The following is a 21,605-nucleotide window of genomic DNA, read 5'->3' on the forward strand; positions in this document are numbered from 1 at the left end:
ATTATTAGAAAATATACTTAATACCTTATAAAGGCAAGGAAAAACATGGTATTCTGTCTGTATCCCTGAATATATGATGTAGGCAGCTACTGTAACAAATGCAGTCAGTTTTCAGCAGACAGCCATTAATAATTCATAAATGGCACTGTAAACATATTCAAAGCAGTCTGCATGGCTTTTTGAATGAAGGAGCATCATAAATTAGGCAAACATTTGAAATACAATGTTAATTTTCTCAACAGAGATAATTGTGCAGTGCTGTAAGAAGTTAGCGAAACAGTGTGAACAAACCCTTATTCCACAAATGTATATTTTTATATAAACTGAAGCTGGCAAAAAGTAAAATATCCACTGACAGGATATTTAAAACTGTTCAAAATTCATTTCTTAGGAAGTAAAATCTTGATTCTTACGTTGTTTCACCAGCCCACCATATATTTTTATCAACCTGGGGAGTAAAATGGGCATTAATAAACACTGGTAAAATATCTAATCATCGCATCCCTAATAGCATGAGTTGCAATTGAAAATGGATGAATGGATAGATGGATGGAAAAATCTCTAATTCAGCCCAACAAACAAAATCCAGAGCCAAAGGGTTGAAATATAATTTTTGTTTGCCCCAATTTCCCAGAAGCCTTGGATGATGCAATTCTCCTATGGTTCATTTGTGCCCACCCCCCCTCCAATTACAGCTTTTCAATATGGTCCAATGGATCAAATGATGAGCCCAAAGGAGGTCCTTCAATAATGAACTCAATGTTCACACCGGAGCGCCGGCCTCAGCAAACCCCGCCGGGAAATCGTTGGCTTTCCGTACGCTTGTTTGCGCAGCCCTTCTTGTTACTAAGACAATTCTTTAATCCAGACTCATTTTATAACTCTGCTTATTTTATTGCCTTGTGACAAACTGGCCTGCTGCCCAATATGTACCCTGTACTGTGCTCTGTTTCCAGGAGAGACTCTAGACCACCAGGACCCTGATATGGACAAGGAGTTAGTGATAATGGATTTATGGTAAGTCAACAGGCCAACTACCTGAAGAACACCTTCCTCCAGTCTTGTGTCTTTGTGGCACATCACACTGAAGACCACTCAGGATTGTGAGAAAAATCAGGTGGGTTGAGGGGGGAAAAAGGCTCCAGAAAAATAATTTTTGAAGTCACACAAAATGTTTTCCTTTTTATTTTAAACATTTTTAATGTACAACATTTACATGGTCTTATTTACACAAAAATAAGTGGCACTATGCAAATTCAAATTCTCTAAAAAAAAAATAAATAAAATTTTAGCATCATTTCCTCCCCCTGACAACCTGTTAGGTAGCACCAAAGGCCATAGAGTAAGCTGCAAAGTGCTGTCCATTTCTAGGAAGCAAAAAGTCACCCACCTTTATTTAAAAAAAGCACTCCACCCTTCTCACCCCATGTCCTAAAACAAACCTATAGCTTATGCCATCACACATCACAATCCTTGCCTTATTAAATCAAAGCTTGCTGCTACACATTTAAGAGTAAAAACATCTGTTGGTCCTCAAAACCCAGTTCTCCTAACTATCAATTTTTAAATAGTTGATGTACACTCTGCAGTACCCGGGGGAAGGAAATTTGGTTGAGATGGTCAGTAGCAGTGGGCTTTAACTTCTTACAAATGTGTGCTCTGATGGTTTGTACTGGAGCATGGGGTCAGATGACTGAAAGGCAGCAGACGGTCCCATGAATGAAGCAATGAGTACTGAAGTGTCTTCATGAGATCCTAGGGACAGGGGTGAGGTATTGACCTTGTCAAGCAAATTCATGTCCCCCAAGCCTGCATAAGACTCATTTGAGGTGGTACATAAAATGCCATCCATAATTCAGTGCTGCTGCTGCTTGGAAACAAAGCACGGCTGCCCTAGAGTTAACCCCTACATCCTATGGGAAGGTGACAGGAAACCAGGAAGAAGTAGGCTGACTTGGGTATGGAGAGTTTTCCTGAAGGCTGCAGAATGAACAGATTCAAACTGAAGACGGTAAAAGACTCGACATGGTGTCAGTGGTTCAAGAAAAGAGGGCCAATTTTCTCAAAGCTGCACCCATATGCGGTGCAGTCCAGAATTTAAAGGCCATATCAACGAGTACTAGAACCACTGCGGCTTGTGGAAGGCTGCAGCTGTGTCTCAGTGTTCCCTGCTCAGAGGAGGGACTTATTTTTGATGGCAAAATTTGTTACATCGCATAAGATGTTCATAGGAACCACACTTTGCAAAACACAATCTGTGAAATCAGGCTCAACCTGCTCTGCAGGGTCAGGAAAGCCAGGAACTGCCCACTTGTTTGTTAGCCCATTACAGATTACCCCATAACTCAAACATAACACACACACACACACTGTGTGAGAACACCCTGCTAATCTTGCATTCCCACAAAACACACTGTATTATATATCTAGGACCTGTGTGCTACCTTCTAGTCATTTCCCTGTGGTATGGTGTTGCTGCAAATAACCTGGTGTGAATATCACTTGATCTACAATATGTACCATGGTGACCTGCTCCCTAAATTCATCAACATGGCCTTAAATTTTTTACAAAAAAAAAAAAAAACCACCACTTTGGATTCTGCCACTTTTGTTCTGTACATTTGTTTAAAATACAACAATAAGCAACAAACAAGGGAAAATAACTTAAGAGTTCAGTTCATAAGTTAGGCCTCCTCACGTTCCGGTGTCATTCCTTGGACACACACCTGTCACACGCTACGGGAACTCGTGCAAAGGTCTCACACTCACAGGTGTAGCTGGTTTGCAAGCTCCTTTTTGTTGAAATCAGCAGAACTGTCAATGACAAGAAGCATTACCTACAGCGTGGTTATTTTAATTTATATTAAAAAAAAAAAAAAAAGGTGCACATAAGAGCTATGTCACTGAAAGTGCTCCACAGAAGCTGCAGTCTTTCCATCGCAGGGACAGTAGACAGGATCAGATAAATTCCTTTTTACCAGAAAGGGGAAAAGGAAATAATCACAAACTCATGAAGCTAAATTACTAAATTTCTAGTTGGCAAATTGTTCTAAATCAAAGAAATATATATATTTTACTTCTGCAAACAGGGCTTTATACTTAACTAAAACTTAAATACTTTTTAAAAATAGCTAATATTATTCTCATCATTCTTACTTGTGGATTTATTACACACGTCAGGCATGGGAAGAAACAGCAAAAACTACACAAAATGAAGAAATGCTTCTTTGAACTCCAGTCCTTCACTGTTTGGCACTCCTTTGTGTGTGTACATATATACAGAATGTACATATGACTATGTACATATCTATACACATACACCCTGAATACTCCTGTCACAATGTACCTCTTCATATTTCTCATGATTGGGATTTTTTCCTTTTCATTTTTGTCCTTTTAGAATTACTTGTAGTACTTTTTTTGAAAGCATAAAGTGCAACAGTGCTAAGGGTCCTGCAAGGACCCAGCGCCCAGGCGTACTCCTTTTCCAGCTGGGTTCTCCTCGAACCAACCCAGGCCAGCCTCTGGTAGCACAAGAAAAGCCGTCACGGAGTCTCAGCCGGCCGGGTCTGCTGTCCAGGCTTCGGCCCTTCAGAGTGAGGCGGGGCACCGAGTTTGTCGAGTTGCCCAGCCGCTTCACTCGTCTTGGGTAGAGTCGGTGCCCTTGGCTAGTCCTTCCTCGTACACCTTCAGGATCGCCTCGCATACGAATCTGTACTGGCTCTGAAAGCACAGCAATAAAGCAGTGAGGTATGGCAACACGTGACCAGTCATGACCGATACATGTAGCCGGGCACATGTGACATACAACAGCAGGATGTACATTGGTTAGGACTGTCGATCACAATAAAAAAAGCCATGTGTTCAAATGCAATTCATGCTTTAAGTACCCTTGACCAAGGTACTGACCTGAACTGATACAGTTAAAAAAAAAAAAAAAAAAAAATTACCCAGCTGTATAAATAGGTAAAGCATTGCAAATAGTGCACAAAACTAACAATGCAATTTGCATTGGAGAAAAGTGTCAGGTGAACAAATAAAATGAAAACATGACATCCTGCTGGGAAGGTATATACACTTTAATATTGGAATGCTACTGTATAAAGGCTTACAAGATTTTAGATCTGCCATATCCTCCGATTACTTTGTGTCTTCTCTACCGCTCAGTTTCAGCCATCGGCACCTTTTCCTCATTAGGACGCCGCCTTATGGCCCAAATGAAAGTGGCAGACCAGGCCAGCGTGGTGAACGGAAAGGAAATTCGGAGGGGGTGTATACTCACAGGGGTCTGAATCATCATTGCCCTCTGGTCTCTCATTGTCCTCACAATATCCAGCGGGTATACGGGCTGATTGCACTCTATCAAACACATTGCTGTTTCCATGGTGATGAGAACTCCGGTCCGGCCGATCCCTGCACTGCAACACACACACACACACACACACACACACACACGATTCTGCTGTGATTTGGGTACTGAGGTGTGACTGTGTGAACCCACAGACATTTCAAAGGAAAGGCAAACACACAAGTGAATATTTCAGCACACTACAGACAAGCTTTCAACAGGGTAAATCAAGGTTTCCCATATTTGCTGTTTCAACACCATTAAACTGCTCTCCTGTACTGTTCATAGTAGTCGGATGCTGATCGTTACCAACACCGTTATGAACCGCCTCCTGTAGGAATGTACTGGATTTACAGAACCCCTGCTCCGGTGTGTTTAAATACCCACGTAAACTAATGTAGGGAAATACAAATGCTCAAATAGATTAGTATTCCATCTGTCTTCCTAATAGTGGTTTCGGATTCATGGTGGTTACACTGCAACCTAGAGTGTACTGCATTTATAAGACACACATTAACAAAAGACATTAAATGCATGTTACCATTTGGAAATAAAAGGAAACAACAGCATAATGTAAAACGTAACTATGGTGTAGCTTATAAGCAACAGCATAGGCATTCAAATTCAAGGAAGTGACTTGTGTTGGGTGCCAACATCCTGCAGGAAAGTAGCGTCAGGGCCATGCCCACTTCTCTGCCGCGTACCTGCAGTGGACCACCACCGGCTCATCTTTGCCTGCCCTTTTGTTCCGCACCAGCCTCACAAATTCCAGGAAGTCTGTAGAATCGTCAGGCACACCGTGATCCGGCCAGGCCATGTACTGGATCTGGGTCACCTGCCGGCTCTCGTTGCTCTGTATGGAGGCAAAGCAGGTAGCCATGGAAACAGCAAACCAACAGAGTCAATTAGGATAACACAGAGTCAACAGGCACACTCCGCTTCTCCGCAGTACACATTCAACAGGACCTTCTCCATGGCAACGCAACCAGAACCTATGCTCCAAATCGACTGAGTTGCCATAGCAACTCCTTAAGTACTTGCACAACTAGGCAGCAAAAAGCCCACACATATTTCACCATAGTAACACATAGAAGCCACAGAAGTTTCCAGCAATTTCTCCACGATTCAAAAAAAGGCATGCTGAACAGGTGGTGTGTTTCCCCTCACCTCCAAGTTGGTGAGCATCAAGTTCCTCACCAAGAACGCAGACTTCTTTTCTTCTGTCAGACACTCGATCTGAAAGTTGCCATATGCGGTGCTGGCCAAGTTGTCAGGCCAGTACTGATGACACTTCACCTGCAGTGAGAGAACAGGCAACATCAGCTGTTTTGTTGAAGAAAAAGAAGGGGGGGGGGGGGGACTATCATGCTCTTTACCTGTATCATGTGCATGCCTCTTTATGACAAGGCATGACAAAAGCCTTGTTTATTAAGTCCTACACCAAAGGAAGACTTTGCTGCCCAGAACTTTTAGAGTGGTAACCCAAAAATCCTGACACCCCCCCCCCCACCCCACAGAGGGGGCTATGGTTAAAAAGGGGGGTAGAAACTCAGGGACACACCCGTCCTCGCTCCACCTGTGTAGTGAGCATGACCACCATGGAAGACCCCTGCTCCCAGGTCATCTGCCAGAAGTCTGTGCACGTATTAGGCAGAGGCCCCTGGCAGGCGATGTAGCGGTTGATGGTCCTAGAGGCTGGGATCTCCATCTGGGGGGGTAGCGAAAAGACCGAAGTGCAGGGATCAGTCACGGCTCAATCTGGTAATCATGGTCAAAGGGTAGCTTCAAGCAATCGCGTGACACACAAGCTTTGCCTGCGAGCTACTTGGGGCAACTCTCAGACATTGAATGTTTAATGAAGAGGCCAAAACTGGCTCACTCACATTGATATAATTTGCATTGATGTAGTCATCCACGCCTTTCAGAATAACCCGTGTTGCATCGTCTGGAAAGATGGAGACAAAGAACGTTTATGTATCAAACTTCTGAGACTATCTAAGGATATTTGCAGGACGAGTAGCTCTACTCACAAGGTGAGATGTCTCTGTATCGATTTTTGGAAATGTTCTGAGGTAATTTGGCACAAGACATGGTCATTCCAGGCTTTTTCCTGTACAGTTGCTGCAAATGAAGGCAAAACATTATTACTGGGGAAGAACAATGAAAGCATTTAAAAACAAATAATGTAGTGAAACTTTACCAGTCCCCCCCCCCCCAAGAGGAGGAAGAGGAAACAAAAAGTGTAGGGTTTATACTAAACCCTGTAAAACACATGGGCACATTCGAACTCTAGATACACAGCTGGTTTGTACCGGCCCATGTCTTCATTACATGACAAGCAGTTTGCCTTGGATTTACATTTTCTCAAAGTTTCAAAATTTAAGACATTTAATTCCATTGACCCTCACGTTTAGGGCTCCAAGGCATCTAGGTTTGCAAGAGATTTTTTTAAATCCTCTAGAACAAGTTAACTCCCCAATCAGCAATAAAGGAAGAAATACAGGAGCCCTGCTGCATGACGTCCACTGCGCACATGCAGTTGGAAGAGTCCTCGTCAGCATTTCTGCCCTTGCACCACAAAGCTCAGTGTCCTCCCTCTTTAATGAGCTATCAGGGGAGCCAAACAGGAAGCTGCTAGAGCTACATGAAGAATGACAGGAAGTAATAGGAGTTCACTATGATATGGCATTACGCTGATGGCCACCTTGGGTCAACTCGCATTTCTGCTTACCGGTTCCGCTTTTTTTAAATGGCAAACATGAGGAGTGAAAAACACAGATGTTAAGAGATGCTGTAGGGCTTCGTGCTGAAGCCGGTACTGAAAGTCACAGACCCAGTGGAGAGAAAACCAGAAGTAACATCTTGTGTGGCAGCCATGATGGAAGGGATGGGAGAAGGGGGGTGTTAGTACCGGTAACCACTAGAACCGCTGGGGTACTACAGTGGGAAATGAAAAGCAATGACGGGGACGCAGAAGGACACTCACATCGAACTGGGCCAGCACGGCTCCGCTGCTCAAGCCCTCCTTCAGCTGTTGCATGGACTCCTTCCAGGCATCCCCATCCAGCTGGGTTGGGTCCAGCACCGACTTCTCTGGGATGTACTGGAAGTCTGGCTCCGCCTCCAGTTGCTCGTCCACCACGTCGTATATTGCTGCATGGGACCCCGATGAGAGATTAAGGGAAATGGGCAGCATTCTACTCATCCCTCCACTGCCGAGACCCAATCAACAGCCCAATGAGCTCTCATAGCCACGGCCGAGGGGCCTTTGTGACCACAGCTGTTTAGGTACGGCAGCAATTATGAATCTTGACTGAAGCGAAAGAAACAGCCCAAAGGGTCACTGTGATGAACAGCAGCACCTCGGCTGCAGTGTGAGCGACCAGTCGGTTGGTTGGAACTCACCGTTGGGTCGTACCAGCAGGACGAGTTCCCCGGAGTGGCTCTCGCAGCTGGCCTTGATGAACATGACCACCTGGTCATGCGTGTGCTCCGAGATGTCCCGCCCATTGATCAGCACCACCTGGTCGCCCTCGTTCAGACGGGGCACACATAGATCAGCCTGCAAGGGGGAGGTTGCAAGAGCAGAGCGGAGTCAGGGAGACACGTGGTGGTGGGGGTGTAAAAGGGCAGAGGGTTTTCAGTGACTTAAACTGTGTTAGACCACAGGGTGCCTTGTAAACTAATTTACATGGAAGCCACCTGTTAAGACTCAGGCACTGCTTTTTGACATAACAATACACCACCTACTCTTGACTGCACTCATCAACCCAAGAACTGTGTTTTACACCAAGTATCACTATGTCCTAGATACATAAAATCAGTTTCTCTCTGGACAGAATCTCTCACACACACACACACCTTTTTTGAGAGTTTTAAAATAACAGCTGGCCTCAACAGGATTCTTATAAATGGACAATAAATAAAATTGTTCCCCCAGCTGATTAGCAATAGTGGTATATGGCTAGCAGGGGATGGTTTGTACACCACCCCTCCCTTCAAGTTGAACCGTACAGAGGTTCCTGGAGCCACTCGCGACACAATCACCGGCATCTTCTGATCCAAGCCACCCTGAAGAAAGGGGGGGGAATGACATTTTTTATCTAGAAATAACACATGCATGCACATGTTGTATTTTACGCATTGATAACATTTATAATAAACAAGCAGATTGTACCACGTTACATAATGATAAGTGTGGGTGTTTACATATGGAGAAGCAATGCAGAATGACAATTCTGAACGCATTAGTGATGAGAGCAGAACCGTACCTTCACGTTGAACCCAAATCGCCCATTTTCATCCGGTCTCATCTTGATCAGGACAAGATTATCGTGAGGAACAACTCCGTTTACCTGGTAACGGGAGTGAGGTTACCAACAGAGCATCAGCACCACCTTGTCACCAGTGGCTTAAGGTGACAAGTTGTGCACTTCCATATGGCACACAAAACCACAGCCTTTTTCACATTTGCTGTGGCGAAGACAACAACCAAGAAGCCAGACTAGCAACTCCAAGACTGTGTGGGAAAAGTTCTTTCCCAGGCCAGAACCACTCCACTGGCTGCAGGGATTTATAAGAAACAATATCCCATATGCATGCTCCATAACTCACGATGGACGATGCACAAAAAAGGCAGCTGAAAGGGGCCCTTACCACAGCCTTCTCCGTTGCCACAGGGATGTCGTACAACTCATTGACGTGGTTGTCAAGCTCCTGCTGAGATTGCGCCTGGGTGAGGCTGGCATAGAAGCTCTTCCTTGATTGCTTGGGCGGAAGGGCTGGGGGCTGTCCATCTGCAGGAGCTTCTGGTGACCTAAAGAAGGCAAACGTGGGGCAAACTAGTTAACACAAAGGCAATAGCTTGAGGTAACAGGCAGGCTGGACCACGGATGGGGTCAGGCTTTAGTCCACCTCTGTCAACATCTTAAGAAGTTGTGGCTCACAATTAAAGCATATGTTCACTTATCACGTTTCAACTAAAATTAACTTGGTTCCTAAAAACAGCAGCCCGGATTGCCTTCCAGAAATGACAGTGGCATTTAGACACAGGAAAGTGATCTTTGGTCTCTGCAAGCAGTGGATGCTCTTAAGTGTGGAAATTAGGGCTTAAACTATTCCTCAATTAATTAAAATCCTTGATTCAAATTTTCTACTTCCAAGAGTCATTTTACACACACACACACACACACACACTTCTTTATACATATGGATTTGTAGAGTGCACGGATAGCAATTCCCGTCGCACCAAGAGTTGACATTGTCAATGTGATATGACTAAGGCTTGAGAGATGGAGGATTTTTTTTTTGTTGTTACTGAGAGGTGTGCACTGCCAGTCTCTGCTCTACAATCCAGGCCACCTGGTTGCAGTTAATGCACCTTTCATTGGTCTGCCAACTGCCACTGCAACTTGTGTGAATGCGTCTGCTCTCTTCTGTTAGTCTAACTTTCTTGGGCATTGGCTTTAGCCTCCTAAAAATTCCAAAAAAATTTACTTAATTGTTACTGTAATGTGTACCTTAAGCCTAAACTATACTTAAATTTCAGCAGTACAAATTATAATTTGTGCTATTTTCTATTCTAAGAATAACTTGGAATGATAAAATGCTAAAAATGTTGATTTATATTTACTTATGAATATTTGAAATTATATTTCTGGTTACTGGATTTCAGCAATATATATTCTTTGAAACTCAATCAGGGATTTTTTGTTAAAAAAAAAAAAAAAAAAATTCTGGGTTTTTCCTGCATTGGGTGATCCAAAGTATAATTAATATGACCCTTGATGGCTAAACAGGTTTTGTATACACTTCAGATTATACTTTGATCCCAATAAAATACCATTTAAACAGATATATATATGAAACGAAAAATTTTTCATTTTAAGAGATTTCCCATAATTTCCTCTCCTCTTCATTTTGTACTGCTGTTTAATAAAACGCAGAAGTATTTCTTCCTATCCAATTACTTGATTAATCTTCAGGACAATCACAAGAGTAGTTGACTACTGAAAAGTGACCGTTACAGCCCTAGTGGGAATGATTTCATGAGACATAGCAGTGTGAAAGGGTTCTGCTGTATGAGATTTTGAGGCAAGAGCTGCGCACCTACAGCTGACCACAGCACACCACTCAGACAACAAAAAGACAATGAGAAAAATTAAACGTAAAAGGTAATTAATACAGGAAGCACTGCTGAGAAAAGGAGCAGCTGGGACCAGGAAACCTCCAGGAACACATCTGTGACCCGATGTCAACTGCACGAGGCAGGAAGAGGAAAGTAAGAAATGCACAGCTGTATAGAAATGCACACAAATGAAAACAACCATATGTGAACTCACAGCTGCGTGCAAAGACACGAACTGGAAACAATGTCATAATTAAAAGACAAATACACAGTGGTGTTCAAACTCAGACTGAATGAAAACTAAATGCACAGCTGCACACACTCACACTGGCCACAAACTCTGATTGTAGCTATCATTAACAGACACATATGCAGACATACACGCTGCTGTTTAACAAGCAGTACAACCTGCAAGGAGGACAAGACTTTGTTCACAACACCGAAGCACAAATCAAATGGCTGACTTCAGACGAGATATTCACTGAAGACCCCGCATGTCGGTGGGATGCGAGGAGAAACTCCCTGCCCACTGTACCACATTAGCATAAGAACCGTTAGCGTCGGCCCGCGTGTTTGCAGTTCAGCTCCTCACAGAAGCCATCTAAGCTGGGCCCGAATTATCACTGAGGGCTTTGAAAGCATCCCATTGTGCAGGGCCTGCCGATGCAGCCCCCGGCCGTTTAGATAACACCAGCAAGAGGCTCAGAACCATATTAAAGAAAACACATTAAACAAAGCAAATAAGGCAGGGGACAAACAAAAACGTAAACACAACTGAACTCATATGGGGGAGTTTCCAGATTAGATTCCACTGGAAAGAGTCTCTTGTCTTTCGAGTCAGCTGTGGAGAGAGGGGTTTATTGTGGTAAGACTGCTGCGGATTCTGGCGCCCGCATCACTTTGGATATGGGACTTGGGTATGACCAGGAGATTCTGGGCTGGAAGGTGTGGGGAGAACCAGCAAGTGGGCAGTCCCCACAGCCTGTGTGAAAAACACAGTTTCCACAAACACAAGTGTCTCTCACAGACCTCAGTAAATGTTCAACTCATTAGTCCAGCTCAACATGGACACAATAAGAAAGCACTGGAGGGAGTGAAAAATTTGGCTCAAGTACACAGCAGCTCCAATCTACGAGGCAGCACAAGACGTCTAGACCAAAATGTTTTCACTATTACTGTCTAGTGAGTCCCATAAACGTTTATGGGTCTGTTTGAAGAGTTCCAATTAAAATCATTAACTGTCTTTGAAGCTCTCATTTTGGGGGGTGTTCTCCCAGTTCTGTATCACAGTCAAAGTCCTCCTCTTATTTAGTCTTTGTCAATAGTTGAAACAAAATTTGACCAACACTGGTTTGGCCTCATTCAGGGTATCGGTGTGTCATACACTACTACCAACCAATGATATAACTTCAGGTTGAGAACCAAGAACTATGTTTTATTATAAAGTCACATGAACCAACAATGACTTACCAGACTTCTGTGAATGAAAACCAGGGTATCAAAAGCATAGATGTTTTAAAAACATTTTAGAAAGGTTTCTGCATACATTTTTAGTATGATATTTAGCTATAATGTCACAGAAAGGTGGGTGGCACAGGAACACTTACGGGGAAGAGTCCAGGCTGATGCTGTTGGCTTGGGTGGAGGAGGCTGACTTGTGGTTGGCAAAGACCTGACTGGGAGAGGTGTGGATCACATGGTCCACCAGGTGTCCGACGGAAGACGGTCGCTGTCGGGCCCCATCCTGTGCAAACATGGAGTTCCTGCTGCAAGGTGGGTGGGGTAGGACAGGGGGGCAAATAAGAGAGGGATTAATGGTGATGCTGCATAGTATGTAAAAAGAAGGTATGCAGCCCTGTTGTTCAGGCTGGCTTTGAACACATGGCCGACACCCTGCAGCCCACCGCAGGCCTGTTCTGTGCTGTTGACCTGACTGCTGCTACTGCTGTCTCTGCTCATTTTGTCCTGATCTACTGCACGACGTGACTCCACCTCCCTCCCGAAGCTCATGGCCCTTAGCCGTGGTAACACATCTGTCTGTTCCATATGGGGGGGAAGGGGGCCCTCACTGATCTCCTCAGTGGGCTTCCCAACCATGCTTCCCTGAGTTACTTATATTCTCCCCTCACCCCACACACAAAAACTACAGCAGATTTGGTGTAGCTGCCCTGGTGAAATATGCATCACATCAGCCTTTTGTAGTGTGTGCGCGCAGGTCTTTCACTGGACGTTTCTAGCATACAGTACGTGCATCTGAGAGAATGCATATGTTACTCACTGGCTTGGGGTCCCGGGAGGGGATCGTGTAGGCAGGCTCTGGGTCTCCAGCCTCTCGTCCGACATGGAATTTCTGCTCACCGTTTCCCAGTCCATCCCACTTATCAGCTTTCTGGCCAAGGGTTTACTGGGGGATCTGTTTGGAAGGCATCATCATTCATGCAGTCTTCATTGCACATTCCTTGTTGGAAACAGAGGGTTAATCACCAAAATCTTCTTGAGATCTACATGGAAAAAAAAAAACCCTTTCCACTACATTTCATTCTTCTCAACCACTGATGCTTCTGCTATGTGCACAAAACAGTAATTTTGACAGAACAAAGAGCCTCTGAATGCAGAGCTGAAAAAAGGTCAAGTGGGGTCCAAGATAAGCTACCTATTCAGTTGCTACCATGTTGCTTCCAAGTGCTGTTGAGCCTATCACTGAGGAAAAACTGTAGCACCCAACCAGCAGTCCCAGTTCAGGGAGCCAATGGCATCTTAACAGTGCCCAGAGAAAAGCAGTCCTGTTCGACTCTCTGCCAGCCATTTGAATACCAGCTCAGTACCCAGCCAAAACGTCAAACTTCACCACCACAGCTCTTGCAAAGCACCACACTTCTACGAATCAAGGATGCGGGAGTAAGTCTCATAAATTATTAAAACAATAAAGTGAAACAGAAGTTAGAAATAGCACCATCAAGGGTAACTTCTCCCAGCAGAACATCAAACACAGCTTGAGAAGATGTGCCCTCACCAGGCATACATTTAGCTTGATGCACTAAGGCATCTGTGTTGCACTGGTTATTCAATGGATCACTGAGTGTGTTACCCAGCAGTAAATGCACTGGAAGATTCTGTCAAACAAAACTTGATAGAAAGGACACACTCATATACTCACGCACACAGGAAGACACCAGCACAGACAGCCCTCACAATCAGATGGAGTACAGTGGAAAAAACAAGACTTGGGGAATTAAATTTTAAACACTGAAATCTTGTACCAATTCCAAAGACAAACTGAAAACAAATACATGCTTGCCTGATGAGATGTGACATTCATGTCACCTATAACTATGTCTCATCACAAAATGCATGGAGGATTAAAGCTATCTTGTCAAACCAGGGCAGGGCCTAGAGATCCCACCTCTGCCACCATCATGCTCTCTACCCATATCAACAACACCCCGGCAGTAGATGGGTCAAGGTTGTTAAAGAGATGGTTGCAATGCAACTGATCCCTCTCAGCTTCAGCACACAGCAGGAGAACAATGGCCTACATGCTTGGATAGCCCCCCTCCCCTCTTGTAGTAAAGAAATCACTGTAATTTGATTACAGAGCCAAGAGAAATTCCAGAATGCCAGCAATTCTACCTCACACATGCTGGCAATGGTCAGGGTCATCTGGAGCAGCAGTTTATCACACACACATACACACACACTCACACAGCACATTACCTGGCAAACACCCTGTCCTTGATGCACTTCTCCTTGCCATACTGCACGGACTGAACCTCTGTTCTCCCACTGCAGGAAACAGACTGCTTCAAGAACATGGCAAGACTGTAGACTGCTTCAACATCCATTTTTAGCAACACTTCACAGATACAAACGAACAGCATCTCAGCAGCATTTTAGAGATGTTTAGAAAGCCACAGACTTCAACTCCATTAGCGCAACATTTAAAAATTAAAAAACATCCTTGTACCAGGTAAACCAGTATATCTCAAGCATATATCCCTACCATACTCACTTTACATTCAGGAGTTGGTTTAAATTCTAATTATATAGACACACACACACACACACACACACACACACACATATATATGAAAAGCTAAAATTGTGTTTTACACCATAACTATAAATACATCACTCAGCACCCCTCTAGTGGTAGGATTGGGCAATCCCGGCTCTGTTCCCAAGTGATGGCCAGCTCAAAACAGTGTTATTTCTGCACTCCCCTCCACCCAAATTGTGTTCTGTTTCACTCCAACTCTGCCTCATTACTGTCCTCATTACATCCTTCACATCCAGTTATATTGTGGAGCTGGACTGTCCCTGTAGTAAGAAATTACACTGTTCCTGCATTGCACAACAGAGGATGATGATTCACCTAGCTAAGCAGACCAGCTCTCACCATGCATGTAATCTGTACCTGTCATTTGTCACGTTGGCCTTGCTGCAGAAAGAGCTGGGAAAACCTTTTCTGAGCTCCCTTTCACAAAAGCAGCTGCCTCAGACTGTGCACTCATTACTTCATTCAACTTAAGTCCAAAAAAGAAGCTGCTTCTGTACTATTTTCTCGTGCCACTCCCTAACAAGATCCACCTGAGACAGAAGGATTTCCCACCAGTAGCGGAACTTGGAGCCCAAAGTGAAATAGTGTGCAAAGAAATTCTTCTGCGGGGGCATGGGTTGGTCCAGACGGAAGAAGGTGTGATGCTCCACGCAGGCCTTCCACAGGTTCTTGCACGTCCGGTAGCTGGCCATGTTGAAGCCCAGCAGCGACTCACGGGTCTCATTCTGGAGTTGGTGGAAAAGAATAAAGATTGGAATTGTGATCAGTAGAAGTTCAGTATGTAAAGACTCCCTACATCAGATCTGTTGAATTACTTTTCCAGGTTTTCTAGTGGTCCAGAAAACACTTTAATTGTAGTGTATATTCCCTTAGTTTTACATTTTGGCCTACGTATAAAGTACAATATTCTTCCTCAACTACCTTTCAGAAAGTTACAACAGCGGTGTGTCCCCCTGCTTGGTCACAACTCTACATCCTTAACCAGAACATTGTTTTGGTAGGTTTTAGTATTAATCTGACACTACTGTAGAAGAAAAATTCTTTTTAAAACTAAGACGGAGCAGCAACACCTTCTTTCCACGATGCCTTGGCTACGTTAGCGGGACTTTCTCAGAGGCTGACGGTCACACAAAACTGTGCCATTCAGCTATCAATTATGAATCACGACGCCATCGAATCTCACTTTGAGTGCGAGCGGCTTCAAAAAGGCACCCGTGCATTATTAATGCAAAATGTTTTCCTGTCTCTTGCTGGAGAGTTTGACCCTGCTTATAAATCCGCAGTGAGTTTGAGCCTCGTCGGAATTTTTCGAAGTTGATTCCTACAGCAGGTCTGCCAGCACACACGAATCGCACCCTCCGTTTCCTCTGGTTAATTACAAGTAACGAGCTCTCCGGGACTCACGACAGAAGGGCAGTCATTACATGCAACAACAATATGTGGTATTTCCAGTAAACAAATGTCAAGATGGTCTCGACTCGCTGTCAGCCGTGGAATCACTAATGCGGGCCACTAATAATGAACAGAGCACGTTGTTAAGCGCATTATTGTTATTCAACACCAGCTCAATGCACACATAAAGCCTGTAAATTTTAACAAACAGTGACAGCGCTGGCAATGGACAGCATGTTAAATGTCCATCCAGAAAAGCTGAGCGGTCCTCATGAAATGTTACACATGCCTTGGAGGTGTTGTACAAATTACAGCATGGAAAAAAAAAAAAAAAAAAAAAAAAAAAACCACCCTCCTTTTTGGCTATACTACATAACCAACACAACTGCCAATTATCAAAGACACCCTGTGTGCCCTCAAACCCCCCAGACTAGAAAATCAAATCACATTTCTGTTGCAGAATTAACAGTAGCACACCGACTCCTACTTCGAAAGCAGACATGTATCTTGGCTGGTTCTCACCGGTTCTTTCCGTAGCTGAACGAAGAACTGCTTGCATTTGAATGATATCTTTACAATCTTCAACCTGGGATAAGAAAAAGAGGAGGAGGGGGAAAAAAAAAAAAAAAAAAAGTGATGCGGTGTAACTGAGCATCCTGGTTACGTAATAAAGTTGAATCAGAGCAATTAACGATGCCTAACTGTTCTCTGACCCAATTCTCTGCTCTTCTCCTTGGAAGTATGACTCAGACATTTTCTAAATATAACCTGAGTTCCTAAAAGTGACTAATGCCCATTGCAACAAAACCTTTATTAGGGCCTCTCAATCCACAAAATTACTTGCTGGAAGAAATAAAAGTGCATTAAAATGTACCTAGCTGAAAGGAAGAAGAAAAAAATACCCTAATAAAATGAACAAACCACATCAGAGAACACAATACAAGGGTATGGTGTACACAACTCTAAATCTTTTCACAGTAAGTAGACTAAATTTAGTCCATGGGATTTAAAAATCCTGGACAAATTTTCTGGGAACTGGATGGGGTGGGAAGGGCAGATTTGGGTGCAGCCCACTCAATTCTGCAAATATTTAATTTCACCACTTAGTGCCCCCTGTGGTCAGATTTTGCACTGTCAGATATTGTGTGCGTCCAACCAGCTTTGCGGGTTAATGAAGACAACAGTAATATCTCCCTTGGACCCCAGGCCAGTCAGCTGCTTATACTCTGCCATGGAGCCACGCCAGTCTGCAGGCTCCAAGGGGCCTACCACCCTCTTTGCCCTCAAAAGCTCCCCATGACTCCTGGTAAGATTTTCTGACTCTAAACGCTTAATCTGAGCATAGCCGGAAGTGGGAGCGCACTCACCATGGAAAGCAGTTGATTCGTACCCTGTTCCTGTAAATGACAATCCCTGCTGACATCACCCCAATTAAAATCTCAGTGTTGCTTTGATCCTGAAACAAAGAGGAGGACAATGGAAGGGAAATTGGGGGATTAGGAGTTAAATCACCATGACTCTGGGGGGGAAATCACAGGCGCACTCTGTAGGGTGTGACACTGTGAATGAACACTTTGAAATCCTAGATGTCAGGGAAAGCAAGAGTTCAGTCAGAAAACATCATTATAAACTTCTGTAAAAAAGTAAGAAAGATCTGGCTTTGCAGACCCAGCGTAGATCTAATGAGGAAGGATAAAATGGTCCCCAACAATGAAGGCTGGTAACTGCCTTGCAGAGGTGGGGTTTTGGGAGATCACCAGCCAACTGAGAAGGGCGACACTGGTGTGATATGACAGTTCCTTGATTCTGGCAGAGGGCTGAGATCCAGCGTTACGTTCGAATTAACGACGCTCACGTACCTTGGCATAGTGAAGCTCCACCCCATACAGCTCCAAGGTACGAGCTGCGTTCAGGTAGCCGAGCTCCGCCTGGGCTGGGGAGAGTCCCCTATGTGGGGAAAGATAGTGGTGGGGTTAACTCGAGGCAGAGTGTGCTGCTCATTCACAAAACTGAGAGGAAACAGAGGCCCTTGGCAATGACCTGAGCAGTGGCACACTCATTACACAATGGGCCTTGTTCCATGGAGGGGATGCCGGTGCGAGCGAAGCTTGTAACAGCCAATCAGCTGTCTGCAATGCAATACACATGCATTTGATTCTCTCTCTGTGTGTGTGTGTGTGTGTGTTTGCTCATTGCCTTAAATGAGCCCCAGCATGCTCATTTTGTCTACCCACGTTTGTATCGGTGCAAACTTTTTCCAGGTAACAGAAGTTCATTAGAACACTCGGACAGGCGAGCTTTCCCATGAAACTGATCTGACACATCACTGAATGCCATTCTACTGACTGTGTGCCACAGAAGGGGGCGAGGCCTTACGTGTGCTGCTGGTGATGTTTGGCCACCTCCTTCTCAAAGTCCTGGGGAGGGTTGGGGATGAAGCAGTACTCAGAGAGGTAGCCTGGCAGGTGGTCTGCGTGGCTGTAGTCCCCCAGCTCAGCTACAGGACAAAGCAGGCGGTGTGTGGGACACAATGGACAATGGCTGTCCCCCTCCCCCAGCCCCAGACCCAGACCCCTAGCCTCAGCTCGAGTTGCTTGCGGGTCAGCCCATTCTCAAGCCAAACCCTTGTTGTTCATGCTGCTCGGGGAACATAGACAGCAGCTGCAATACTGGTCAGGGAGCTGTGAAGACTGCAGATTCAAATTCAGGATGGGGTAGGGGGGGTTGTTGTGGGCAGGCTGCTGTTTTACCCTGGAGATGGGTAAACCTGCATTTTACAAAATAGCAGGCTGATGCAAACAGTTCCAGACTACAGCATCCACCGGACAAGTCACATGATGCAATGCTGAGAGCGGGAGAGACATCTGTGCTTCCTCCCAACAAGCCGACAAATGGGAGACACCAGACTTCTCCATTCAGAGGCCAAGCAGATGCGGTGTTGTAATTAAAACGGGAGAAGCATGAAAAGAGGAAGCAGTTACAGTGGAGTTAAGTACCTTTCAACCTTCCGTTTGTGGTGACATTTGGTAAAAGGAGTCAATTAATAAAATACAGTTCTTTACTGCGGCTCCGCAAAGCTATTGACAAACACAGACAGCTGATTGATTCCAATGTCTGATGTGCAACCAAATACAGCAGTTAAAGGGAAGAGCATGGAGGGGGGGGATGTGTCCAGCTGCAGAGCATCATACTGTGGCATGAGTTGGAAAACTGGCACTGGGAAAGTCCTATGGCTTTGCTTGTCTTTTCTGAATTGCAGTAAGGGATTCCACTAAATATTCTGCAGAATCAGATGTCCACTGGGGAGAAGTTGGAAATCAAAGCACCAGCAGTGAAAATAGAAGGGAGATTAATCTTTGCAATGTAAAGTCGGGGGGGGAATCTTATAAATGGTGGGCGTTATTAAAGCGAAAAGGTCACAGACAATTCTCTCCTGACCTATATACGTCCTCAAACTGCACATTTAAAACCCCTTGAAAGCCAATGTGCTCTATTAAAGGCACAAGCAGTGCTCTTCACCCTGTCTTTTTGCAGTTATTGAAAATTCTCAGTAACCCTAACCCCTCCCAACTAAAATCCCACAATCCCCCAACCCCATCTCCCTCCCACAATAACACTGGGGTCAATCTGGAGCAAAAGGCTGGCTAACACCCTGCTGGGACCTGGAAATTTAAACAAATATGGCAGGACACCAGTAGTATACAATACTTCCAGGTTTGGCTGAAGGCTGTTACAACTCCCAGCTCGTTGACACAAATCAATTGAAAACCCAAAAAAACCCCCCCACCATTTAATTAGCAGCGAGTTAACTTTATTATCACAGCATCTGAGCCCTTAAGCTGACGGAGGCTTGGATGTGATCACATTTCATCAACTCCAAACATGAAGATTATTACTCTTTATTTGGCTGACACGTTTGTCCAAGGAGATTTACAGTGTTCAGATGGTGCAATTATTTGCCTTTTTACACAGCCGGAGAGTTGTAACCATATCAATTCAGGGTAAGCACCTTGACCAAATGGTAAAGCAGCACAGAAATTACACAACACTCGACAAGCAAACGAACACAAGATGAACCAGAGCAGAAAGGTGGAAATTTCATATAGACTGATTCATTTAGAAAAGAGGTTTATTGCATAAAATTTAACAGTAATGAGAGAACTTACACTGAACAGCAAAGGATGCCAGCAGTGCAGCAGTGTTGTTTGGACAAGGGAGTCTGGAGGGGATAAACAAGTGTCACCGAGAGTTGAGTGAGTACACAGGAAGGAGACAAACACCATTGCTGAGCCACCAAGGGGGCAGCACTCACTCACCTTCCACTGAGAATGTCCTGCTTCAGCTGCAGAAAATACTGGTACCTAAAGAGGAGGAAGCGGTCAACTGAGCTCATGAGAACAAGACAAGTGTGTCTGAGCAGCTTTGGGTTCCCACAGATGCAGAAAGGCTAGATGCCCCCCCCCCGCCAAAGCACAAACGCTTCCTGTCTCACATGAACAACCATTCAAAATATGAAAAACAATTTAGAGACAATACTGATCCTTCCAGTATGAAGGTCAGCAACATACAGACACACAAAGCATGCCTGATATTTCATATACGTGTACCTGTGTGTATATATTACCATACGTACATAATTATATATATGTAGAGTGTGTGTGTAATATATATCACATACACACACAAACTATATTTTATATAATTATTTACCATTCATGTAGCTGGGGAATTTTACTTAATTTACAACAAGTGTCTTGCTCAACAGCACTACAGCTGTAGGTGGGATTTAAACCTACGACCTTTGAGGCCAAAAGAAAGCGTAACCACTATGCAACCAGCTACCCCATGTTCTGTGCTGACGTCTGAATGTTTTAATTAAACATTGGTTGCCTTATCAAAATTATTTTACCGTAAAACAAGCTACTGGACTCTAGTTCTCATGGTTGCAGGCAATGAACATGAACGGGGGGGGGGGAAAGAGACTCACAGTTTAAACCCAGCAAGACATTTGAAAGCCAGCTCACACCCAAAAACACCAGGAATTTAGTCATCCACTACTTAAGCAGCAGCTCTTTGCTGTGTGCCTCCAAGCGCATCTGACGACATGTCGTCTGGGATTAAAACCTAACCGCAGACATGCCTGCAGTGAAAAATCGCTGGTCTGTACCTTGTATACTCTTCCTGCAGTTTGTTTGGATCGCTCACAAAAAATTTGACTCTGAAGTTGAAATTGTGCGGGGAGCTTCCTGAAAATGAAACAGTGGACAGATTAAACATGTCGTTGAAAACGATAACTAAGAGCCCAAATGGCTTTGTACATTTAATTTAAGCCACTTACTTTTTAATTGTTTCCTAATGGGTTTGTTTGGATCCAGCCACCTCTGGAAAATATTGAAGAAAAGCAGAGAGTGAAAGTCCACAGAGAATTAATCTATTGCTCCTGAACAGTTCAGCACAATGCTGCTGCCAAGAGCGAAGCACATAAACTGGACGTGCACTGTGGTAAAACTAACTAAAAAGCCCATTTTGCAAAATGAGAATCTGTGTCGATTGGCTCTAAATTTATCAGCGAAAACCTCTGAATAATTTAACTTAAGTCGCTGAGCAATTCAGTCACTTGCCTAAACCCACAACTGTATTACATTCCAGTGGACATTTCGATGTGACATTTCCCCCCCCCA

At 44.3% G+C, this 21,605-nt stretch overlaps 1 protein-coding gene across 2 annotated transcripts in view; it reads right to left on the reverse strand.

Annotated features, from left to right (window-relative positions):
- Positions 1-2,570: 2,570 nt before the first annotated feature.
- LOC108930250 (tyrosine-protein phosphatase non-receptor type 4-like) overlaps positions 2,571-21,605 on the reverse strand; it is a 37,434-nt gene continuing 18,399 nt past the window's right edge. Inside the window, exons 4-27 of one of the 2 annotated variants that reach the window (XM_029256770.1) lie at positions 21,263-21,305; positions 21,092-21,170; positions 20,241-20,285; positions 20,091-20,143; positions 18,301-18,421; positions 17,784-17,871; positions 17,292-17,380; positions 16,447-16,510; positions 15,085-15,257; positions 14,190-14,258; positions 12,754-12,888; positions 12,083-12,238; positions 9,005-9,164; positions 8,620-8,703; positions 8,363-8,419; positions 7,754-7,910; positions 7,335-7,501; positions 6,379-6,469; positions 6,232-6,293; positions 5,910-6,056; positions 5,516-5,644; positions 5,053-5,201; positions 4,283-4,418; positions 2,571-3,723 (exon numbers count right to left, since the gene is read on the reverse strand). In XM_029256770.1, coding sequence (XP_029112603.1) covers positions 3,637-3,723; positions 4,283-4,418; positions 5,053-5,201; positions 5,516-5,644; positions 5,910-6,056; positions 6,232-6,293; positions 6,379-6,469; positions 7,335-7,501; positions 7,754-7,910; positions 8,363-8,419; positions 8,620-8,703; positions 9,005-9,164; positions 12,083-12,238; positions 12,754-12,888; positions 14,190-14,258; positions 15,085-15,257; positions 16,447-16,510; positions 17,292-17,380; positions 17,784-17,871; positions 18,301-18,421; positions 20,091-20,143; positions 20,241-20,285; positions 21,092-21,170; positions 21,263-21,305 — 2,541 coding nt within the window. In that variant the 3' untranslated portion in view covers positions 2,571-3,636. Of the gene's footprint in view, positions 3,724-4,282; positions 4,419-5,052; positions 5,202-5,515; positions 5,645-5,909; positions 6,057-6,231; positions 6,294-6,378; positions 6,470-7,334; positions 7,502-7,753; positions 7,911-8,362; positions 8,420-8,619; positions 8,704-9,004; positions 9,165-12,082; positions 12,242-12,753; positions 12,889-14,189; positions 14,259-15,084; positions 15,258-16,446; positions 16,511-17,291; positions 17,381-17,783; positions 17,872-18,300; positions 18,422-20,090; positions 20,144-20,240; positions 20,286-21,091; positions 21,171-21,262; positions 21,306-21,605 lie in introns of both variants that reach the window. The other variant, XM_029256769.1, reaches the window with a different exon arrangement.

The sequence above is a fragment of the Scleropages formosus genome, chromosome 12 (genome assembly GCF_900964775.1).
Source record: "Scleropages formosus chromosome 12, fSclFor1.1, whole genome shotgun sequence".
NCBI classification, from domain to species: domain Eukaryota; kingdom Metazoa; phylum Chordata; class Actinopteri; order Osteoglossiformes; family Osteoglossidae; genus Scleropages; species Scleropages formosus.